At 42.9% G+C, this 21,516-nt stretch overlaps 1 protein-coding gene across 3 annotated transcripts in view; it reads right to left on the bottom strand.

Annotated features, from left to right (window-relative positions):
* Positions 1–21,516, bottom strand: part of rest (RE1-silencing transcription factor) — a 49,648-nt gene that overhangs the window by 11,943 nt on the left and 16,189 nt on the right. For all 3 annotated transcript variants that reach the window (XM_041185911.1, XM_041185913.1, XM_041185912.1), the window contains exon 3: positions 9,416–9,499. In XM_041185911.1, the coding sequence (XP_041041845.1) occupies positions 9,416–9,499 (84 nt within the window). The remainder of the gene's footprint in view (positions 1–9,415; positions 9,500–21,516) is intronic.

The following is a 21,516-nucleotide window of genomic DNA, read 5'->3' as shown; positions in this document are numbered from 1 at the left end:
GTGCTGTCGAAGGAGCATTGGAGAGTTCCTGCAGTGCATCTTGTACATGGTACACACTGCTGCCACTGTGTATTGGTAGTGTAGGGAGTAAATGTTTGTGACACTTCCTGAGGTTCGCTATCATTTTCCTACAGCAGCCCTGGGAAGCAACCATAAAATGATTAGAAAAAGGAAATCTTTCCATGGCCCGGGGCCATTTGCAAATGGTGAGCCAAAGGGATTGTGCAGTGATGATACTAGTAGAGGGAGGAAGACCTCCAACCAGAAGATAGGCCTGACTGCCTCATAGTTCCACTGCATAGGCCCAATTTCTAGTGGGATTACAAATGAAAATCTGTACCATGGTGCCAAGCAGATGGTGACTTCTTTTCCTCCCTCTCTCTACCTTTTTTGATTCATTTACGGGATGTGGGTGTTGCTGGCTAGGCCAGCATTTATCGCCCATCCCTAATTGCCCTTGAGTAGGTGGTGGTGAGATGCTGTCTTGAACCGCTGCAGTCCATGTGGTGTAGGTTCACCCACAGTGCTGTTAGAGAAGGAATTCCAGGATTTTGACCCAGCGACAGTGAGGGAACGGCAATATATTTCCAAGTCAGGATGGTGACTAGCTTGGTGGGGGCCTTCCAGGTGGTGGTTTTCTCAAGTATCTGCTGCCCTTGTCCTTCGAGATGGTAGCAGTCATGGGTTTGGAAGGTGCTGTCTCAGGAGCTTTGGTGATTTCTGCAGTGCATCTTGAAGATGATACATATTGCTGCCATTGTGCATCAGTGATGGAGGGAGTGGATGTTTGTGGAAGGGATGCCAATCAAGCGGACTGCTTTGTCCTGGATGGTGTCAAGCTTCCTGAGTGTTGTTGGAGCTGCACTCATCCAGGCAAGTGGACTTCCGTTACACTCCTGATTTGTGCCTTATAAATGGAGGACAGGAGGGAGTCAGGAAGTGAGTTACTCGCCACAGGATTCCTAGTCTCTGACCTGCTCTTGTAGCCACAGTATTTCTATGGCTAGTCCAGTTCAGTTTCTAGTCAATGGTAAGCCCCAGGATTTTGACTGTGGGGGAATTCAGCGATGGTAATGCCATTGAATGTCAAGAGGTGATGGTTGGATTCTCTCTTGCTGGAGGTGGTCATTGCCTGGCACTTATGTGGCACAAATGTTACTTGCCACTTGTCAGCCCAAGCCTGGATATTGTCCAGATCTTGCTGCATTTGGACATGCACTGCTTCAGTATCTGAGGAGTCACGAATGGTGCTGAACGTTACTGACTTAAATAAGAGGTGCAGTGGCATGGGAACAAAGTTCAGTCAAAGTCTACCAAGAAAACATGCAGCCGTGAAAAGCCAATAGATTGCAGTGTAATTTTTTTTGCAAAAGCTCCCATTAACAAGAATAGGTGCTTGCTTTACAACAGACTACTCACAAACTACTTCATGTTCTCTATCTCTTTTTTTTACAGCTTTCAAGTAGCAACTCATGTGAACTCCCTGCACCCCAATTTGACGCTAAATTACACTCATTATGCCCAAATTCTACAATGTATTGCTTTTTCTGTTCAGTAATTAACATCTAGCTCAACCAATATAATCTTACAAGATGGCCTACTGATAATGCACACTATAAAGTGCATGAATTTCAGCAACATGACTAGTCACTGGGCCCTCTTAGTCATCACAAAATTCCTGAAGTCAGTGTCTACACTGCTCCCCATTACATCTTATCCAGTGTTGTAATGCTAAAAATTAAAATGCTATCTATTTAACCAGGCAGTTTTAGTGAATACTGCTGACAACTAATCTTATATCATTTTGCTTTTTACTTCAGATTGCAAGGGACAATGAGTTCTGATTTGTAGTGATGTCCCCAGTATAAAAGCTTTGTTTTAGAACTGGACCTCAAACCTCGAGAGGAAACTGTTGACAGCACAACAAATGAATTTACACCAAGTCAATAATGAAGCTTTGCACGGGATGATTGAATTCTTTCAAAGAAAGGTGGAAGACCACAAGAATGTGGTATGTAATCTAACATTATTTATTTGTTCAAGTCTGAATTATTCAAAAGATGAGTTCCTTATTTCTACCAGGGAAAGAGCCAAGGCCATGTGAATACATATTAGGACAAAGGAAAATTGCATAACGTTTTCAGTAACACTGGCTGGAATTCTCCAGCCCCTCAAGCCGGCAGGATCTTTCGGTCCCATCGATGTGAATGGGGATTTCAATGGCTCGCCAGCCCCGCCATGGGGATACTGGAAATTGAAACACGCAACATTTTAGCATGAATTGCAAATGTGATCTTCAATTTCTCTATCCTCCTGCAAAATTATGGGTCCTACAATCAGAACATATAGTTTATTAAATTGAAGCTGCATTAAGCAGACATTGAACAATCCTAAAAGAAAGTTGAAGGTCAGTGGAAATCAAAGTGATTTAACACAAACTGATACAAAATAAGGCTCAAATCCCAGGTAGGTATGGAAAGCCTTTCAAAGTATTCTACTTTCTATCCACCTTTCCTGAACACCACCAAACGTTTAACAACTAAATTTCCCCACCATTGGTGGGCAACAACTGCCACACAAGTCATCAATGAATTATGTAATATCCTTTAATATATTATAAATAGATGAGAATAGCAGATTATCATAGTCTTTGGGGTGATAGCCATAAGGTCATGCATCTTTTTTTTTATTCATTCATGGGATGTGGGGGTCACTGGCTAGGCAAGCATTTATTGCCCATCCCCAACTGCCCTTGTTCAGAGGGCATTTAAGAACGAACCACATTGTGTGTGGGTCTGGAGTCACATGTAGGCCAGACCAGGTAAGGCTGGCAGATTTCCTTCCCCAAATGACATTAGTGAACCTGATGTGTTTTTACGACAATCGACAATGGAGGCAGGTTCAATCGAGGCATTCAAGAGGGTATTGGATTATTATCTGAAAGGAAGAATATATAGTCATGGTCATCACCAGACTTTTAATTGAATTCAAATTCCACCTTCTGCTGTGGTGGGATTCGAACCCAGGTCTCCTAAGCATTATCCTAGATCTCTAACAATACTACTACGCCACTGTCTCTTCAATGAAGCAATATTTCTACTTAGCACCGTAAGTGTTAAGTTTGCAAGTTTATTTAGATGCTAGAATATTCATAACTGTATACTTGTTAAATGAAGGTGCTGAGATGCTTTATGCAATATCTGATGCTTTATCAGGGACCAATTCTGTTCATATGTGATCCAAACAGATACTTCGATGAACACAATAATTATTTCCCAAAGGCCCAAGAACTAATTTTACTTCATCCAATTGGGAATGACCAAGAATATTGTTGTAGAGTCTCCTGTTGTTCACAACTTGTGGATGACCAAGGCATTAGGGCAAATTGTTGGAAAGTGTAAATACATTTTTATTTCCAAAACACTAGAGGCAATTTTATTCAGTGTCAAGTGCTTCAGCTTTTCCAAGTAACCAGTTAGCCTGAACAATTACCATAAGATCCATATACCAGACATGAACTAAACTGTTTATGGTGAAGGGTGAATTGATTCAATCAGCTCCGTCTCAGTTCAGAACATTTGCTGTACCATTCTACACATTAGCAAGGCACAGGTGTCAATAGCTTAGGCATTTTATTTTTGTTGCTATGTGGGTGTCGCTAGCAAGGCCATAACTTTTTGACCATTCCTAACTGCCCTTTAGTCAGGGCCACTGAATGGCCTGCTAAGTCATTTCAGATGTCAGTTAAGAATAAACTACAGTACTATGGATCTGAAGTCACATATAGGCCAGACCAAGAAAGGACAGCAGATTTCCTTCTCGAATGCATGGCAATTATTCTTTTGAATCATGGGAGAATTCAAATAAAATGAAAGGAGGAGCATTCTGACAGTCTTTATCCAACTAAGAGATGTAGTTGATCATGCAGCTCATTTCAGTTTGATATCACCTATGTGCTGCAATGTTATCTTTAAAAAATGAAAGAGTTAATTAACATCACTTGCAGCTCAAAGCTGTTTAGGGGCTCCCTGTAAATGAGCATCCTGTCCTTTTGAGCAAAGGCAGCATCACTCGTAGGTAACAGTTGCCTCTGCTAGTTAATCTTAACATCCCAAGTCCGTAACATCAAGAAAATGTTGCTTAAATCATATCTGTCTTTAACGGGTCCACATTCTACTTTATCTCTCCCTTTGTGCAATATTGTAAGATTGGTGATAGCATATAAGCAGCCTGTTTTACATCTCTTCCAATTTGCATTTCCATTTATTTCAATTTATAAAAACTTTTGCTGCTAACTTTGACATCCCATGCAAGTTCCTTTTTCCACCTCTTATTTCTTTATTTTTCTCTGTTGGTTTGTATAGCTTTCCCTGTCTGTAAGGTTCCACTATTTCTAACATTTGTGTAAGATTTTCTTTATTTTGATATTGTTGCTTACCTCATTTGTTGACTTGGTCACAAGTGGGCCGTTTGCCTTTTGAGGCTTCATAGTGATTCCGTATCATACCAAAACCTTCTTTGATTACTTTCTACTATTTATCTGCAGATTTACCTATTAATAGTTAGGCCCAGTTTACTATGGTTAATTTATTTCTCATGCTTTCACAGTCTCATCCCTTTCTCACTTCAATTTAAAACTTTGGTTTCTGACTGCTTTCTCCTTTCATGGTAAGGCAATGCAATTAGGAACCTCTCTATAGCCAGAGGGTATGTTGACTGGACCCAGTATCATTGCATTTATCATGCCAGTGTATGTATTGGTGGGCACAAGCTGTGCCTTGAAGTGCTAAATTCTTCATTGTTGAAGAAGTTGAAGGCAATAGAACCTTTCTAGGTCTGGACCAAGAAATTTGTAAGGCATAAATTAGGACAGACACTGTAGGCCAATAATTCAGTGTTGCTAACCTCTAAAGTTCCCCAAAAATTGAATTTTCCTTTTGAGAAATTCAAGTTAGTTTGAAACGAGCATTGAAGAGAACACTAAGAAATCATTCCCTGTGATGAACTTAGTGAAAATGGCTGCTAATAATATTGGAAACAGAAGGGAGTTGATGTTGAATGAGGAGGAATGAGCATTTTACAATGCGTAAACTTGCAACTTGTTTCCCTGCTTTTCTGCCAATGTCATCACTTGAAGGTACTGACCTGTTAAGTTTCACCATTGCCAGCTACATTTCCTGTGGCTTTTTCAAGTTGCCAGTTTGTGTGCAGATATCAGCACGGAATTCAACCAAGTGTGGGAAAGCATCCTTGATCCTGTCCCCCTGAACACTTCCAGTGGGAACTGCACAAGAGTAATCAGGAAGTGGTTACTGGCTGACGTTCCCCTTCAGAGCCACCAGGGAATTATAGCACCCCTAACACCAGCCAAGCCAACATCAGTTAACTCTCTCAGACAGGGATTAACACTTGGACATTTGGTTGCTCAATGGTTTATCCAGCTGAACTGACAAATATGTTGATAATTCATATGCAAAATGGTACTTTTTGAAACACAGGACAAAACTAAAAAAATTAAGTCTGAAATGTGTTCAACTTGACGACTGCAATAAAGGGCAGAAATATTACACCTTCAACACAAGCTGTGCTAACAACATTTACTGTGGAACAATGCAGCCAGCTGCAACTGTTCAAATTTTTGAGAGAGAGAAAAAATTGGCATTTCCTGTTTTCATTATATAACTGAAAGGAATAAGCAGCTCAGTGATGCATTCTAAAGGTAGGCTGTTGCTGAGAAAATATTTGAAAAAGGATTTGCGTCCTTAAAAACATACCAAAAGAAAATTCAAATGAATGCACTGAAACATATGAGAGATCATTGAATGCTGCAACCATTTTGCTCTGCTTACTTTGATTTCTTTTAAGATAAGGTTTTTTAAAAATAATGTAGGTTAGTTTCTGAACAAAATCAATTTTAAATGTTATGGATTGCCTGAACTGCTCCATTTGTTTAATTACATTATAAGTAACCTAAATGACAGCAAACTATATTTTAAAACATAAATGGCAGCTAATTATATTTTAAAATGGTCAAGAAAGTCTACTGTTTAAAAGCACTGCACAATGTAGCTGAAGCCATAAAAATCAAAAGGTCCAGCATTCATTTTGGGATATGTCAGCTGTTCCCATCTGGGGGAACGACAACTGGCCTCAGCATCACTCAGTTAGGGAGGGTAAAAAAATCAGCTAGAGCTCATGCTCCCAATCACTAACTGCATCAGAATTCATATACATATGGGTATCAGAGCATGACAGGACAGGGCTCGCCTGTGACGCCTTCTAAGGTCAAAATGCTTGCTTTCTAGGGTTACATCTAGTAAAGGTACTTACCACAGAAAGAGTGCTCTCAGGAGTGACATTTATGAGGGTAGGTCAAAAAATGAAATCTTGAAAATTGCTTTGAACTCACAACTGAGGATTCAATCTTTGACACTGAGTAAAATATCTTTCTTAAAAAAAAATCTCTTAGGATGTATTACTGGAATAGCTGGCATTTATTGCCCATCCCTAGCCCAAGATGGTGATGATCTTTGTAAACTGCTGGCTTTGATGCAACTGAGTGGCTTTCTCGGCCACTTCAAAGGGCAGTTAAGAGTCAACCACATTAACGTAGCACAGGAGTGACAAATGGGCTACGCCAGGCAAGGATGTCAGGTTTCCTTCTCGAAAGGGCATGAGTGAACCAGTTACACTTTTATGCCATTAAACAACTTAGTCGTTTTTACCAATACCAGCATTTTTATTAAGCTTTTTTCTTAAAAAGTAAAATTCTAAAACTGCCATGGCAGTATTTAAACCCATGATATAAAAACAAAAAAACTGCGGATGCTGGAAATTCAAAACAAAAACAGAATTACCTGGAAAAAATCAGCAGGTCTGGCAGCATCAGCGGAGAAGAAAAGAGTTGACGTTTCGAGTCCTCATGACCCTTCGACAGAACTTGAGTTCGAGTCCAAGAAAGAGTTGAAATATAAGCTGGTTTAAGGTGTGTGTGGGGCGGGGGGGTGGGGGAGGGGAAAGAGAGAGAGAGAGAGAGAGAAGTGGAGGGGGTTGGTGTGGTTGTAGGGAAAAACAAGCAGTGATAGAAGCAGATCATCAAAAGATGTCACAAACAACAGAACAAAAGAACACATAGGTGTTAAATTGGTGATATTATCTAAACGAATGTGCTAATTAAGAATGGATGGTAGGGCACTCAAGGTATAGCTCTAGTGGGGGTGGGGAGAGCATAAAAGATTTAAAAAGATTTAAAAATAATGGAAATAGGTGGGAAAAGAAAAATCTTTATAATTTATTGGAAAAAAACAAAAGGAAGGGGGAAACAGAAAGGGGGTGGGGATGGAGGAGGGAGCTCACGACCTAAAGTTGTTGAATTCAATATTCAGTCTGGAAGGCTGTAAAGTGCCTAGTCGGAAGATGAGGTGTTGTTCCTCCAGTTTGCGTTGGGCTTCACTGGAACAATGCAACAAGCCAAGGACAGACATGTGGGCAAGAGAGCAGGGTGGAGTCTTAAAATGGCAAGCGACAGGGAGGTTTGGGTCATTCTTGCGGACAGACCACAGGTGTTCTGCAAAGCGGTCGCCCAGTTTACATTTGGTCTCTCCAATGTAGAGGAGACCACATTGGGAGCAACAAATGCAGTAGACTAAGTTGGGGGAAATGCAAATGAAATGCTGCTTCACTTGAAAGGAGTGTTTGGGCCCTTGGACGGTGAGGAGAGAGGAAGTGAAGGGGCAGGTGTTGCATCTTTTGCATGGGCATGGGGTGGTGCCATAGGAGGGGGTTGAGGAGTAGGGGGTGATGGAGGAGTGGACCAGGGTGTCCCGGAGGGAGCGATCCCTACGGAATGCCAATGGGGGGGGGTAAAGGGAAGATGTGTTTGGTGGTGGCATCATGCTGGAGTTGGCGGAAATGGCGGAGGATGATCCTTTGAATGCGGAGGCTGGTGGGGTGATAAGTGAGGACAAGGGGGGCCCTATCATGCTTCTGGGAGGGAGGAGAAGGCGTGAGGGCGGATGCGCGGGAGATGGGCCGGACGTCGCATCTGTTCCGATGATGCTACATTCAAAAACAGTTCCTCTGACATGTCCTCCTTCTTCCTTAACCGACGTTTTCCACCCACGGTCGTTGACAGGGCCCTCAACCGTGTCCGGCCCATCTCCCGCGCATCCACCCTCACACCTTCTCCTCCCTCCCAGAAACATGATAGGGTCCCCCTTGTCCTCACTTATCACCCCACCAGCCTCCGCATTCAAAGGATCATTCTCCGCCATTTCCGCCGACTCCAGCATGATGCCACCACCAAACACATCTTCCCTTCACCCCCCCTATCGGCATTCCGTAGGGATCGCTCCCTCCGGGGCACCCTGGTCCACTCCTCCATCACCCCCTACTCTTCAACCCCCTCCTATGGCACCACCCCATGCCCACGCAATAGATGTAACACCTGCCCCTTCACTTCCTCTCTCCTCACCATCCAAGGGCCCAAACACTCCTTTCAAGTGAAGCAGCATTTCACTTGCATTTCCCCCAACTTAGTCTACTGCATTCATTGCTCCCAATGTGGTCTCCTCTACATTGGAGAGACCAAACGTAAACTGGGCGACCGCTTTGCAGAACACCTGCGGTCTGTCCACAAGAATGACCCAAACCTCCCTGTCGCTTGCCATTTTAAGACTCCACCCTGCTCTCTTGCCCACATGCCTGTCCTTGGCTTGCTGCATTGTTCCAGTGAAGCCCAACGCAAACTGGAGGAACAGCACCTCATCTTCCGACTAGGCACTTTACAGCCTTCCGGACTGAATATTGAATTCAACAACTTTAGGTCTTGAGCTCCCTCCTCCATCCCCACCCCCTTTCTGTTTCCCCCTTCCTTTTGTTTTTTTTCCAATAAATTATATAGATTTTTCTTTTCCCACCTATTTCCATTATTTTTAAATCTTTTATGCTCTCCCCACCCCCACTAGAGCTATACCTTGAATGCCCTACCATCCATTCTTAATTAGCACATTCGTTTAGATAATATCAACCAATTTAACACCTATGTGTTCTTTTGTTCTGTTGTTTGTGACATCTTTTGATGATTTGCTTCTATCACTGCTTGTTTGTCCACACACACACACACACACACACACACACACACACACACACACACCTTAAACCAGCTTATATTTCAACTCTTTCTTGGACTCGAACTCAAATTCTGTCGAAGGCTCATGAGGACTCGAAACGTCAACTCTTTTCTTCTCCGCCGATGCTGCCAGACCTGCTAAGTTTTTCCAGGTAATTCTGTTTTTGTTTTAAACCCATGATCTCTGGAATGACAGCTCCTTTCGTAAAAATAGAATTTAATGCATTCATTAATTGATCTGAAATTACAACAAATCATGGCTCACTCACCACTAATTGTACTAACCTGAATGTGTACGCATGTGTCTGGTCAGATGAGTTTTCTGAGAACTTGAGTAAGGACACTGCGGGCACTTGTAAGGTCGTTCACCTGTGAAACAAGTGCACTGACATTAAAAAAATGAATGCTACTCTACCTTAGAAGTTGAAAGCTTTACACTAAGCTGCCCAAAATTTGCTACAGGGGCCCTGGCAATTGAAAACTCAGGACCTGGGCAATTTGTTTCTATCTGGGCTTATATTTCTCACACCAATGAGCTTTGTGAACCTGAAGGTTTGGAAAAGCTGCTCCTGGTTACCACTTTGGTGACTAAATCCTAAATCAGAATACCAACGTCTGATCGCATCAAAAACTTAGCAGATATGTAAACTAATGAGAATATGGATTCAAGATTTATGAATGTCCCTTCGAGACTCCTATTCTGTCCCCAGAGATGAAAAAAAGCTTGGACCACCCTGTTTACACAAAACAGAACCTTCTGAAGCAGATGCTGTACTGTTTCATCAACAGGGTGACATTGTTACTGCTTTGTGTGACACATACCAATGTCACTGTCGTTAGTTTGGCCTCTCTAGATACGCCAAAATACAACTCCAATCAAAATTTGGGTTATTAAATACAGAATTTTAGAAGAGAGGAACACTGAAAGCGGCTATACAGCTACAGGCTTATGCTACTGATTAGAGCAACCTTTCACAACCTCAGGATCTTCCAAAGCATGACACAGTCAATGAAGCAGAGTCACTTTTCTAATGTAGGAAACACAGCACCCAATGTTCACACAGCAAGATCTCACAAGTAGCAATGACCAGATAATCAGATAATGACCAGGCAAGCTTTTGTTTAGTTGAAAAAGGCAAAATGTGTAGGCATGTTCCTTTGTCAACAACTTATGCAGTTGAGTTCAGTTTTAATGACACCATGTATGCCCAAATAGATAGTGTTGCCATGGAACATTCTCTAGGTCTATCTCTCGCAAACATCTTCATCGGTTCCATGAGAAACGCATCTTCGATGGAATGAGACAACTTCCTACTCCTTGAAAATTTCCAATACATGGATGATACTTTCCCATACTTGAATCCGCAGCTGCATGTAAGAACTTCCTCTCACACCTTAATGGGCTTCATCCTGCACTCAAATTCACATTTGAAATGTAGCAGTCAAACAAGCTCCCTTTCCTCAACATGCTAATTGAGAAATCTGCCAGTGGGTTCTCTACCACGGTCTACCGCAAGCCTACCGTCACTGGTCAATAAGCATGTTGGGATTCCTACAGTTCCATGCGCTATATGATTGGCCTTATTAGCAACATTGTAAATAGGGCCTGAACTATTTGGTCTCCATGCAAGCTTGCTGCCGAAATAGGGTGCATCAAAGCCATCTTGCGGGATAACAGCTACCCTGATTAGATCATCACTCACTCTACAATTGCACAAACTCATGAATGGGCATAAGCCCGCCACTTTCAGTCCTGAAAAGTGCTCAGTCTACCTTGGATTGCCCTGGAAGGGCAAGGTGTCTCAAAAATTTGAGCAACAGGTGATACTAGCTGTTTCACACTTTACTATGCAGTAGCAACACAAGTGGTATTCTCCACTAACAGGATGCTGCCAGCAAGCCAAAAAGGTGTTCTGCCTATCACACAAATGAGCAAGGTGGTGAATGAATTTCAGTGGTGTAATGCCAGGTATAGAGGCCAAATGTCCCATTGATTGGTGGATCATATCAACAGCACGTCCCTTCAGTTGGTCACAACAGACAAAGTAATGACCATCCCCTAACCAGTCTGTGCTTGCAAAACACAAAACAGAGTCCAACATTAGAAGTGATTCTGTGATTGGACAATACTGCTAAACAATCCGTATTGTGCAAAGAATTATACTGAAAACCAATTTAGGATTGTCAGTTGGGCTCGCAGTGCGGCTCACTTATGCATGCTAGAAGCTACATATATATTCACACACAGGTTCTGTCCTTTGCAGACAAAAGGAATGTGTTCACATATTGCACCTCTTTCAACTAAACAAAAACAAGGAACAATCATTTCCTGGTTCATTCCCCAAGGCAATGCTTTGACCAATCAGAGTTGACCTGCTCAGTTTGAATTTGAACAAAACTGGGCAGTTAACTGGTCCATGCCAAATACTCCATGGCAATGACTCCGCCAATCAAAGTCCACTTGCCAACCTACTAGCACTCTCTTCTCACACAGTATAAATTGTTGTTCCCCCAATACTGTTGGAAAACTCTTGCGAGCTATCCTGATGAGTGCAAGATGAAAAGCTCTGCTAGCATGTCTCTCTTTTCAGCAACGCTCAGTTCTGTACTACCAAACAACTAGTAATAAAGTTTATTAATATACTTTGCTTAAATAAAAGTTTTGAAACTTGTCCTCTAGGTTTTCCATGTCTACTCTACCGATGCCAAGTCATGTTCAAATTTTCTGAAAAACTCGTGAGCACAGACCCAAAAGGAGAACAGGTATAATTCAGTTTAAAGTGCTAAACTGGTTACATGGCCATTGGTACCTTAATGTGTTAGGGTGGAGGACTATAAAAGTGAGAATTTTTTATGATTGCAATAAGTGACACTACAACGGCAGAGATCACACTTCTTCATATGGGCTAGTAAGAAATCCATCTCCCAATATTTAATGGCACATTCGGTATGGTTTGTGATACTGTAATTGACTAATCCCTGATAATTGATCAAAGTTGGCATCTGATTATTGCTTAATCGTCTCAAGGCTAACTTTACACCCAGAGCTGAGTAAAAATATTGAGGTAAACTCGAACACCCCTTAGCAATAATATCATGTACCTAACCAACAGAGAAAATTGCAAACGCATAAAGGTGCCAAAGACACCTTTAGCATCACGAGACAGTGATTATTTTTTCTGAGAGGTTGAGGTTGGGGAGTGTAAGTTAATTAGCACATAGCTCTCTGTCTTAAGATTTTTAATTAATTAATTTAAATTGCTCCGTAGACAGTCACCATTGTCTTTTCCTTCTCACAGGTGAGTGACTCGTAGGAGGAGGCTGCCAGGAAGAGGGCTTTCAACTGCTCAATGGGCAATCTGCAGGTGCTCCAGGATGAAAAGGAGGGAGGGCAGGACAGACTCCACAGTTCCCCGTCATCCCACCCCCGACATACAGTTGAAAGGCAGTCATGGACAAAGGTGGCTGAGACACTAAGTGCCAAATCCATAGCTTGCAGAATTGTGGTGAAGTGGTGCAAGAAACTCAATTATTTGACCAGAGCAGGCAGACAAGAGTCTCACTATGCACTTCTTTTCTTCCTCACTCTCAAGGGCACCGCACACAAGTCTCTGAGGCAGAACTAGTTGATGAGTGAATTTGTTGCAAGAACTGCTGGCAAGATACAAACCAGTAGCACCTTCAATTGTCCCCTACATTTAACAATTATTGCATGTCTAATTGTTCTCTACTTTTCTCTTTGCAGGGCAAGACGGCACACAACACCTATTTGGGAGACCCAAATCTCCACTCTCTGACAGACCCACCCTGAGGAGAAGGCAGTGGAGGTGCTGTGCTGCCATAACACAGTGGCTGTGGTGACGAACAAGGTTGGGGTGATGGGAGATTTCAGAGTCATTGAGCACGTGGCACTTGCTCTCTCAATGCTCCAGGACATGAAGCTAGCCTCCTCCTCCTCCACCTCCCCCTCATCCCTTCATCCTCATCATGGAGCAACTCAACAATGGCAAAAACAGCCATTCCAATGCTGTTTATTCTTCCCACAGCTCATTCAACATACCAGAAGGCAGTGGAGGAGAGGGATGAGGAGGTAGAAGGAAGAATGAGGGAACAACTTCTGAAAGAGCTAAAGAATGTAGCTTCTGGCTTTATTGTATAAGTTGTCTGAATTGAACTGCCAAACAAGGGGTCAATGGAAAGAGAGATATATACATACAATCTTGAAGGGATACAACCTTGATCCCATCTTCTAGGAGAGTCAGAGTCATCCAGCTCTCCTCAACCAGATTCCAACATAATGTCTAGGTATTGAGGGCAAACAGGGTGTTTCAAGGGAGTAGGGGATATTTAATTCCTGTTTCTTCTATCCATCCTCCCTTCCTCTCTATTGTCAGAATAGGGAAAGCTGCCTGGTTGGAAGATTGCAATTGTCAATTTCATGTCCCATTGGTTCAATGACTACCTGGTTTTGAAAAGTAATGCAGCTTGTGAGTATTTTTTAATTCAAAGAGGTTAATTTATCTAAATGTATAATTTCCTGAAGCTGCAAATTCTGCTAAAGTAAAATATTTCAACAGTTTCTAATGTTCATTAAAATTTCACTATTGTGAATACTTGTTCAAATTTCTAAAGAGGGTTTAACATTACCTCAATGTCCGCTCTGTAATTAGAATATACTTGTCTGGATCTAGTTGAGGTCTTTTGGAGTCCCTGTATGAATTTGCCTAAGTACAGATTAATTTTTCCAGGTAATGTGTGTTATTTGGAACAGCTTGCACTTAAAAGTTTACTAAGCAAATGAAATACTTTTGTAACAAAAAGGTTAGAGTTATCCAAAACAAAAACAGAAATACCTGGAAAAACTCAGCAGGTCTTTATGCCTGACTCTTCTGGTTGCTATCTCTGCAGGGGTAATTGACAGCTTGCGCCACTATGACCACCTGCCCTCTCAAAGCAAAATTTCCTGCAGATGCATCATGCCATTGAATCATAGAGTGGCTATCTGCAGAAGCAATCCAGCTAGTTCCAGTTCCTCACCCTTTAGCACTGCAATTCTTTTCCCTATGGTACTTATCTAATTCCCTTTTGAAAGCCATGATTGAATGTCCTTCACTTCCTCTCAAGGTAGTGCATTCGAGATTGTAAGTACTCCCTGTGTAAAAAAAGGCTTTATCTCACGTCACCTTTGATTCTTTTGCCAATCACTTTAAATCAGTGCCCTCTGGTTCTCGACCCTTCTGCCAAGGAATACAGTTTCTCTCCATCTGCTCTGTCTGGACCTCTCATTATTTTGACCACCTCCATCAAAATTCCTCTCAACCTTCTCTGCTGCAAGGAGGAGGGCCCCCATTTTTTTACTCTATGCATCTACTTATCAAGTCCAGGATCCTGTATGCTTTTCCCCAAAAAAACTCATCCATTTTCCTAATTTCCCTTTCTGTCTTGTCTTCAGAGCTCATCTCCGACTACCCTTCTCCAGCTTCTTTTTTCCTTTCTAGGGACAGGTCATCTACCAAAATCTACTATAAGCTCACCAACTCCCATAGCTATCCGCTACTTCCTGTAGAAACAGAACAGTTCTGTTGAAGGGTCATGAGGACTCGAAATGTCAAGTTTGTTCTTCTCCGCCGATGCTGCCAGACCTGCTGAATTTTTCCAGGTAATTCTGTTTTTGTTTTGAATTTCCAGCATCTGCAGTTTTTTGTTTTTATTTTTTACATCTTCCCCTCCACTCCGCTTTCAGCATTCTGAAGGGACTATTTCCTCACAACATCCTGGTCCATTCTATCACCCCAACACTCGCATACTATTTCCCTACAAATGCAGGAGATGCAGTACCTTTTCACTTCAATGCTTACCATCAAAGCTCCAAACTTTCTTTCCTGAAGAAACAGCAATTTACCTATACTGCTTCCAGTTTATTGTACTATATTCACTGTTGACAATGTGATCGCATCTGCATCTCATTCTGACCTTAACTTCCTGCTCTGCTCCAACTGAAGCTTGAGGAATGGTCCCTCATCCTTCAATTGGGCACTTTACAACCTTTCGGCTTTGACATCTGTTGATCATAACCATTTTCTCAGACAGTGGTGCTGATGATGGTTCCACTGTAACCATGAAGTCATTGGGCCAGTTTACAATCTAATTTGTGCTTACTTCAGATAGTCATTTGAAAATACTGTTGTAATTTGAAGAGAACTTGTGAGCAAGCACAACTGCCCTCTGTGTTCATTAGTGTCAGAGTACTCCTCAAATCCTCTATGGTTAGGGAAACCCAAACAAAAGCTGGTCTGAAAAATGGTTGTACCCACACTCATATCTCTGACATATGGTCCGAAATAGGTTCATAAACTTGCTCTGATGAATATCCATAATTTTACCTCACTTTCATAAGTCGTGAACATCTGGATGCCTTGCACGCTCCTTCTTAGAGAGTAAGCATGGTAAGTCACAACATAGGGATTGCTTCCCAACACCACTGCAGGTGTATCTTCACCAGATAGGCTGCAGTGGTTCAAGAAGGCAGCTCACAACCACCTTCTCAAGGGCAATTAAGGATGAGAAACAAATGTTGCCATCGCCAGTGACACACACACCCCATGAAAGAATTTTTTTTAAAACAGTCCGTCGCCTTCACCTAACATGGGTATCTCTGGCAAGACCAGCATTTATTGCCAATCCTTAATTACCATTGAGAAAATGGTGGTGAGCCGCCATCTTAAACCAGTGCAGTCTGTACTGTGATGATTGGGCCTAAAATACTGCCCCAAGGAATCCCTGCAACAATATCCTTGGACTGAGGTGATTGGTCCTCAACAATCACAACTATCTTCCTTTCTGGTATTAGGGAGAGAATGCCAGAATTTCAAACCAGTGAGAATGAAGGAATGGCAGTATATTTCCAAGTCAGGAAGATGTGTGACATGGAAGAGATGTTGTCAGAGCTCAGAGCCTTTGCTATATAGTGCACTCAGCTCTTTCTTGATTATCACTTGGAATGAAACGAATTGGCTGAAGACCAACATCTATGATGCCGGGAACCTCAGGAGACTGGGAAGAATCATCCATTCAGCAGTTCTGGCTGAAGATAATTGCAAACTTTTCAGCCTTGTGTTTTGCACTGATGTGCTGGGTTCTCCCATCATTGAGGATGGGGATGCTTGTAAAGCCTCATTGTCTAATTAGCTATTCACGAATGGATGTGGCAGGACCTGAGCTTAGCTCTGTCTAAAGCATGCTGCTTCCACTGTTCAGCACGCAAGTAGTCCTGTGTTGTAGCTGAATGAGCTGACACTTAATTTTTAGGTATGGTTGGTGCTGTTCCTGGCATGCTCTCCCACACTCCTTATTAAACCAGTGTTTGTCTGTGTCTTGATGGTAATGGTACAACAAGGTACATATCAGGCCATAAGGTTACAGATTGTGGTGCAATTTAATTCTGCTACTGCTGGCCCACAACGTTTCATGGATGCTCGTTTTGAGCAAATAGATCTTATCTGAATCAATTCCGTTTCACACAGTGGTAGTGCCACACAAGACGTTGAAGGATGTCCTCAATGTGAAGACTGGACTTCTTTATAAGGGCTGTATGATGCTCAGTCCTATCAAGACCATCAATGGATCTGTGACAGGTCAGGACGAGGTCAAGCAGGTTTTTCCCTCCTGTTAGTTCTCTCATCACCTGCCTCAGGCCCAGTCTGAATGCTATGTCCTCCAGGACTTGGCCAACTCAATAAGTAGTAGTGCTGCTCGGCACTCTTGGTGATGGACACCGAAGTTTCCCACCCATAGTACATTCTGTGCTCTTGCTAGCCTGCTATCCTCCCAAGAGGCGTTCAACATGGTGCAATGCTGATTCATCAGCTGAAGGAAGGTGGTAGTTAATAGTCACCAGGAGGTTTCCTTGTCCATATCCAACTTGATGTCATGAGGCTTCCTGGGGTTTGGAATCAATGTTGAGACACAAAGGATGGTGATAGAGGAGTCTGAAACATTAGCGAAAAGTCATGATTCTCTAAGTATGATTATGTCAGAGGGACAGATCTCCCAATTTTGGCACAAATCCTAGGATGTTAGTGAAAAAGGCTTGCAGGATTGACTAAGCTGGATGTTTCCGATGCCTAAATCAATGCTGGATGATCTATCCAGCTTTATTCTAATTTGACTCTGTTACAGTGGTTTGCTACAACTGAGTGGCTTGCTAGGCCATTTCAGAGGGCAGTTAGAAGTCACCACATTGCTGTGGATCTGGAATCATTCGCCAGCCAGACCAGGTAAGGGTGGTAGGTTTCCTTCCCCTTCAACGCCCTCCTGCAGTCTGATTATTGTAATTCCAAAGTCCCCCGATGTCATCCAACAAGGAACAGTTTCCCGGTGGCAGGTGAGTTCAGCAGGTTGTATGGGTGTTTGATTTCTTCATGGTCTGGATGCTCACTGCTCTAGGCTAAGCAAGGTAGGTTCAACACCCCATTTCAGGGATTTGTACACAATCTAGCCTGATAGTGAGTAAAAGATGCTCGGCAGCACTAATAACCTGATCGCTGATGCTCAGTTTGGATTCCATTAGGACCCCCCTCCTTTAGACCTCATTATAGCTTGGTCCAAAATGAGGAGTCTGGAAACAGTAGATAAGGAGAAACTGTTCCCATTGGCAGAAGGATCGAGAAATAGAGAGCACCAATTTAAGATGATTGACAATAGAAGCAATGGTGACATGAGGAAAAACTTTTTCATGCAGTGAGTGATTAGGATCTGGAATGCACTTCTCGAGAATGTGGTAGGAGGCAGATTCAAATGTGGCTTTCAAAAGTGAATTGGATCTTTATCTGAAGAGGGAAAAATTGCAGGGCTATGGGAAAAAGGTAGGAGCGGCATTAAGTGATTTGCTCTTGCACAGTGCCAGCACCAAATACAACATGCCGAATGGCTCCCTTCTGTATTGTAACTATTCTATGATTCGAAAGGGCATTACTGAACCAGATAGGTTTTTAAGGCAATCCAGCAGCTCTACGATCACCATCGTTGAGACTAACTTTTTATTCCATATTTATTTAATTACATTTAAATTCCCTAGCTGCCATGGAGAGATTTGAAATAGTCTTTGGTCTCTTCATGGTCTGGATGCTCACTGCTTGAGCCCCTGCGTCTCTAGGCTAAGCAGTGGTGGGTTCAACTTCCCACTTCAGGGATTTAAACACAATCTAGCCTGATAGTGCTGTCAAGCATCATTTACTCCAAAGCCCCCGATGTCATCCAACGAGGAACAATTTCCCGGAGCATTATTCAAGGCCTTTGCATTACTAATGCAGTAACCTAACCACTACTCCATTGTTCCTTCAGTGCAAATCACTGGTTGATATCAAGGTTTTGAAATCGATGCTTCAAAGCTTTTCTCATATCATATCTCCTCCTAAAGCTTAATCAAAGAAAGATCTACTACCAATTCCAGTTTAACTGTATGCTCCTACCACGAGCATTTTGAAGATTTTATTACATCAAAGCCACTTAAGTGAAATATTTTATTCCCAATAAGAATCACTTTCAGTATGTTGACCTTTCCACAGTGGAGCATTCAGTTTTTATGCATTATCTGTGCATTTTCTTCCAGAGATTCTTTTGAACTGTTTTCTGACCTCTGATTGAAAAGGGAAAAGTGGAAAATGGAACAAAGATAAGCCTCTGGCACTTATTCCAAGACCTTGCCAGAACTGATCTCATTCACTCACAAGTGATGAGTTAAACACTCAAATCTAGTCCATGTCCAAATGCAGCAAGACCTGAACAATATCCAGTCTTGGGCTGACAAGTGGCAAGTAACATTCATGTTACACAAGTGCCAGGCAATGACCATCTCCAACAAGACAGAATCTAACCATAGCCCATTCATATTCAATGGCATTACCATCACTGAATTCCCCTATCAACATCCTGGGGGATACCACTGACCAGAAGCTGAACTGGAATAGCCATATAAATACTGTGGCTACAATAGCAGGTCAGAGGCTAGGAATCCTGTGGTGAGTAACTCACCTCCTGACTCCCCAAAGCCTGTCCACCATCTACATGGCACAAGTCATGAGTGTGATGGAGTACTCTCCACTTGTGTGGATGAGTGCAGCTCCCACAACACTCAAGAAGCTTGACACCATCCAGGAAAAAGCAACCCATTTGATTGGCACCCCATCCACAAACATTCACTCCCTCCACCACCATTAGAGTGGCAGCAGTGTGTACCATCTATAAGATGCACTGCAGGAATTCACCCAGCCTGCTTAGACAGCGACTTCCAAACCCACGACCACTACCATCTTGAAGGACAAGGGCAGCAGATGCATGGGAACACCAACACCTGGAAGCTCCTCTCCAAGCCACTCACCATCCTGACTTGGAAATATATTGCCGCTCCTTCATTGTACTGAGTCAAAATCCTGGAATTCCCTCCCTAACAGCACTGTGAGTGTACCTACACCACATGGACTGCAGTAGTTCAAGGCAGCAGCTCACCACCACTAGGGCAACTAGGGATGGACAATAAATGCTGGCACAGGAAGCTTGCCTTGCCTCCTCTGTTTTCAGGGTTCCATGTTACACTATCTTTGCATTCAGCTGCATACTTAATGTCAGGAAACCTGAGTCAGTTTATTTCCTTAATCTCCACTTGTGCTAAATAGTTGAACTCTATAAAAGTGTGCAATATGACACTGGATTTTATTTATTTCTGTTGCACATTCCACCACAATTTTCCTGAAATTAGCTCTATGGAATTGAATTTTAGTTTGGATGAGTAGATGAGAAATGGTTACATAAGAACATAAGAAATAGGAGTAAGCCATTCAGCCCTTTGAGCCCGCTTCACCATTCAATGAGATTATCACTGATCTTCTGCTCAACACCACTTTCTTGCACTCTCTGTAGCCCTTGATGTTTTTAACATATAGAAATCTATCAGTCTAAGTCTTGAACATACCCAATGACTGAGCCTCCACAGCCTTTTGGGGCAGAGAATTCCAAAGATTCACCACCCTCTGAGTGAAGAAATTCCTCCTCATCTCTGACTTAAATGGCCTACTCCTTACTTAGAAACTGCATCCCCTGGTTCTAGATACCAACACCCCCCCCCCCCCACCACCACCACCACCACCACCACCGCCACCGCCGCCGCCGCCCCCCCCCCTCACCACCACCACCACCACCACCACCACAGCCAGGGGAAACATCCTTCCTGCATCTACCCTGTCAAGCCCTGTAAGAATTTTGTATATTTGAACGAGATCAACTCTCAATCTTCTAAATTCCAGAGAGTAAAGTCTAATTAATCCTTCCTCATAGGACAATCCCTCCATCCCAAGAATTAACTTAGTGAGCCTTCATTGCACTCTCTATGTTAAAAGTACATCTTTCCTTGGGTAAGGAGGTCATGTTTGACCAATCTGGTTGAATTTTTCGAAGAGGTGGCTAGGTGTGTCAATGAGGGCAATGCATTTGACATAGTCTACTTGGACTTCAGCAAGGCTTTTGATAAGGTCCCGCAAGGGAGACTGATAATGAAGGCAAGAGCCCATGGGATCCAAGGCAATTTGGCAAATTGGATCCAGAATTGGCTGAGTGGCAGGAAGCAGAGGGTGATGGTCGAGGGGTGTTTTTGTGACTGGATGCCTGTGTCCAGTGGGGTTCCTTAGGGCTCAGTGTTGGGTCCCTAGCTGTTTGTGATGTATATAAACGACTTAGACTTGAATATAGGAGGGTTGATCAGTAAGTTCGTGGATGACGTGAAAATTGGTGGGATGGTAAATAGTGAGGAGGATAGCCTTAGATTACAGGAAGATATAGATGGGCTGGTCAGGTGGGCTGATCAGTGGCAAATGGAATTTAATCTGGATAAGTGTGAGGTGATGAACTGGGGCAGGACAAACAAGACACGGGAATACACGATGAATGGTAGGACCCTGGGAAGTACCGAGGATCAGAGGGACCTTGGTAGCAGGACAGGTAGATAAGGTGGTTAAGAAGGAATATGGGATACTTGCCTTTATTAGCCGAGGCATAGAATATAAGAGCAGGGAGGTTAGGCTGGAACCTAACCTGTGGTTAGGCCACAGCTAGGGCAGCATTTATCCCCTGTCGGGGGGGCTGTGCAGAGGTGGGTGCCCGCCCAATGTGACGTCTACCAGGAAGCGCTATGCGCACCCTGTGAGGTCGGGGAGGGGGTTTCCCTGAGCCAGGAGTGCGCTCTTTCGTGTGCACAGATCTCCCTGAGGCAAAGTGCTGGTTATGCTGGAACTGTATAAAGCATTGGTTAGGCCACAGCTAGAGTATTGCGTGCAGTTCTGGAATCCACATTACAGGAAGGATGTGATTGCACTAGAGTGTGCAGAGGAGATTTA

This window comes from Carcharodon carcharias, chromosome 4 (assembly GCF_017639515.1).
Source record: "Carcharodon carcharias isolate sCarCar2 chromosome 4, sCarCar2.pri, whole genome shotgun sequence".
Taxonomy (NCBI): domain Eukaryota; kingdom Metazoa; phylum Chordata; class Chondrichthyes; order Lamniformes; family Lamnidae; genus Carcharodon; species Carcharodon carcharias.
Note: the sequence above shows the minus strand (reverse complement) of the source record. Positions and strands in the feature narration are given on the sequence as shown.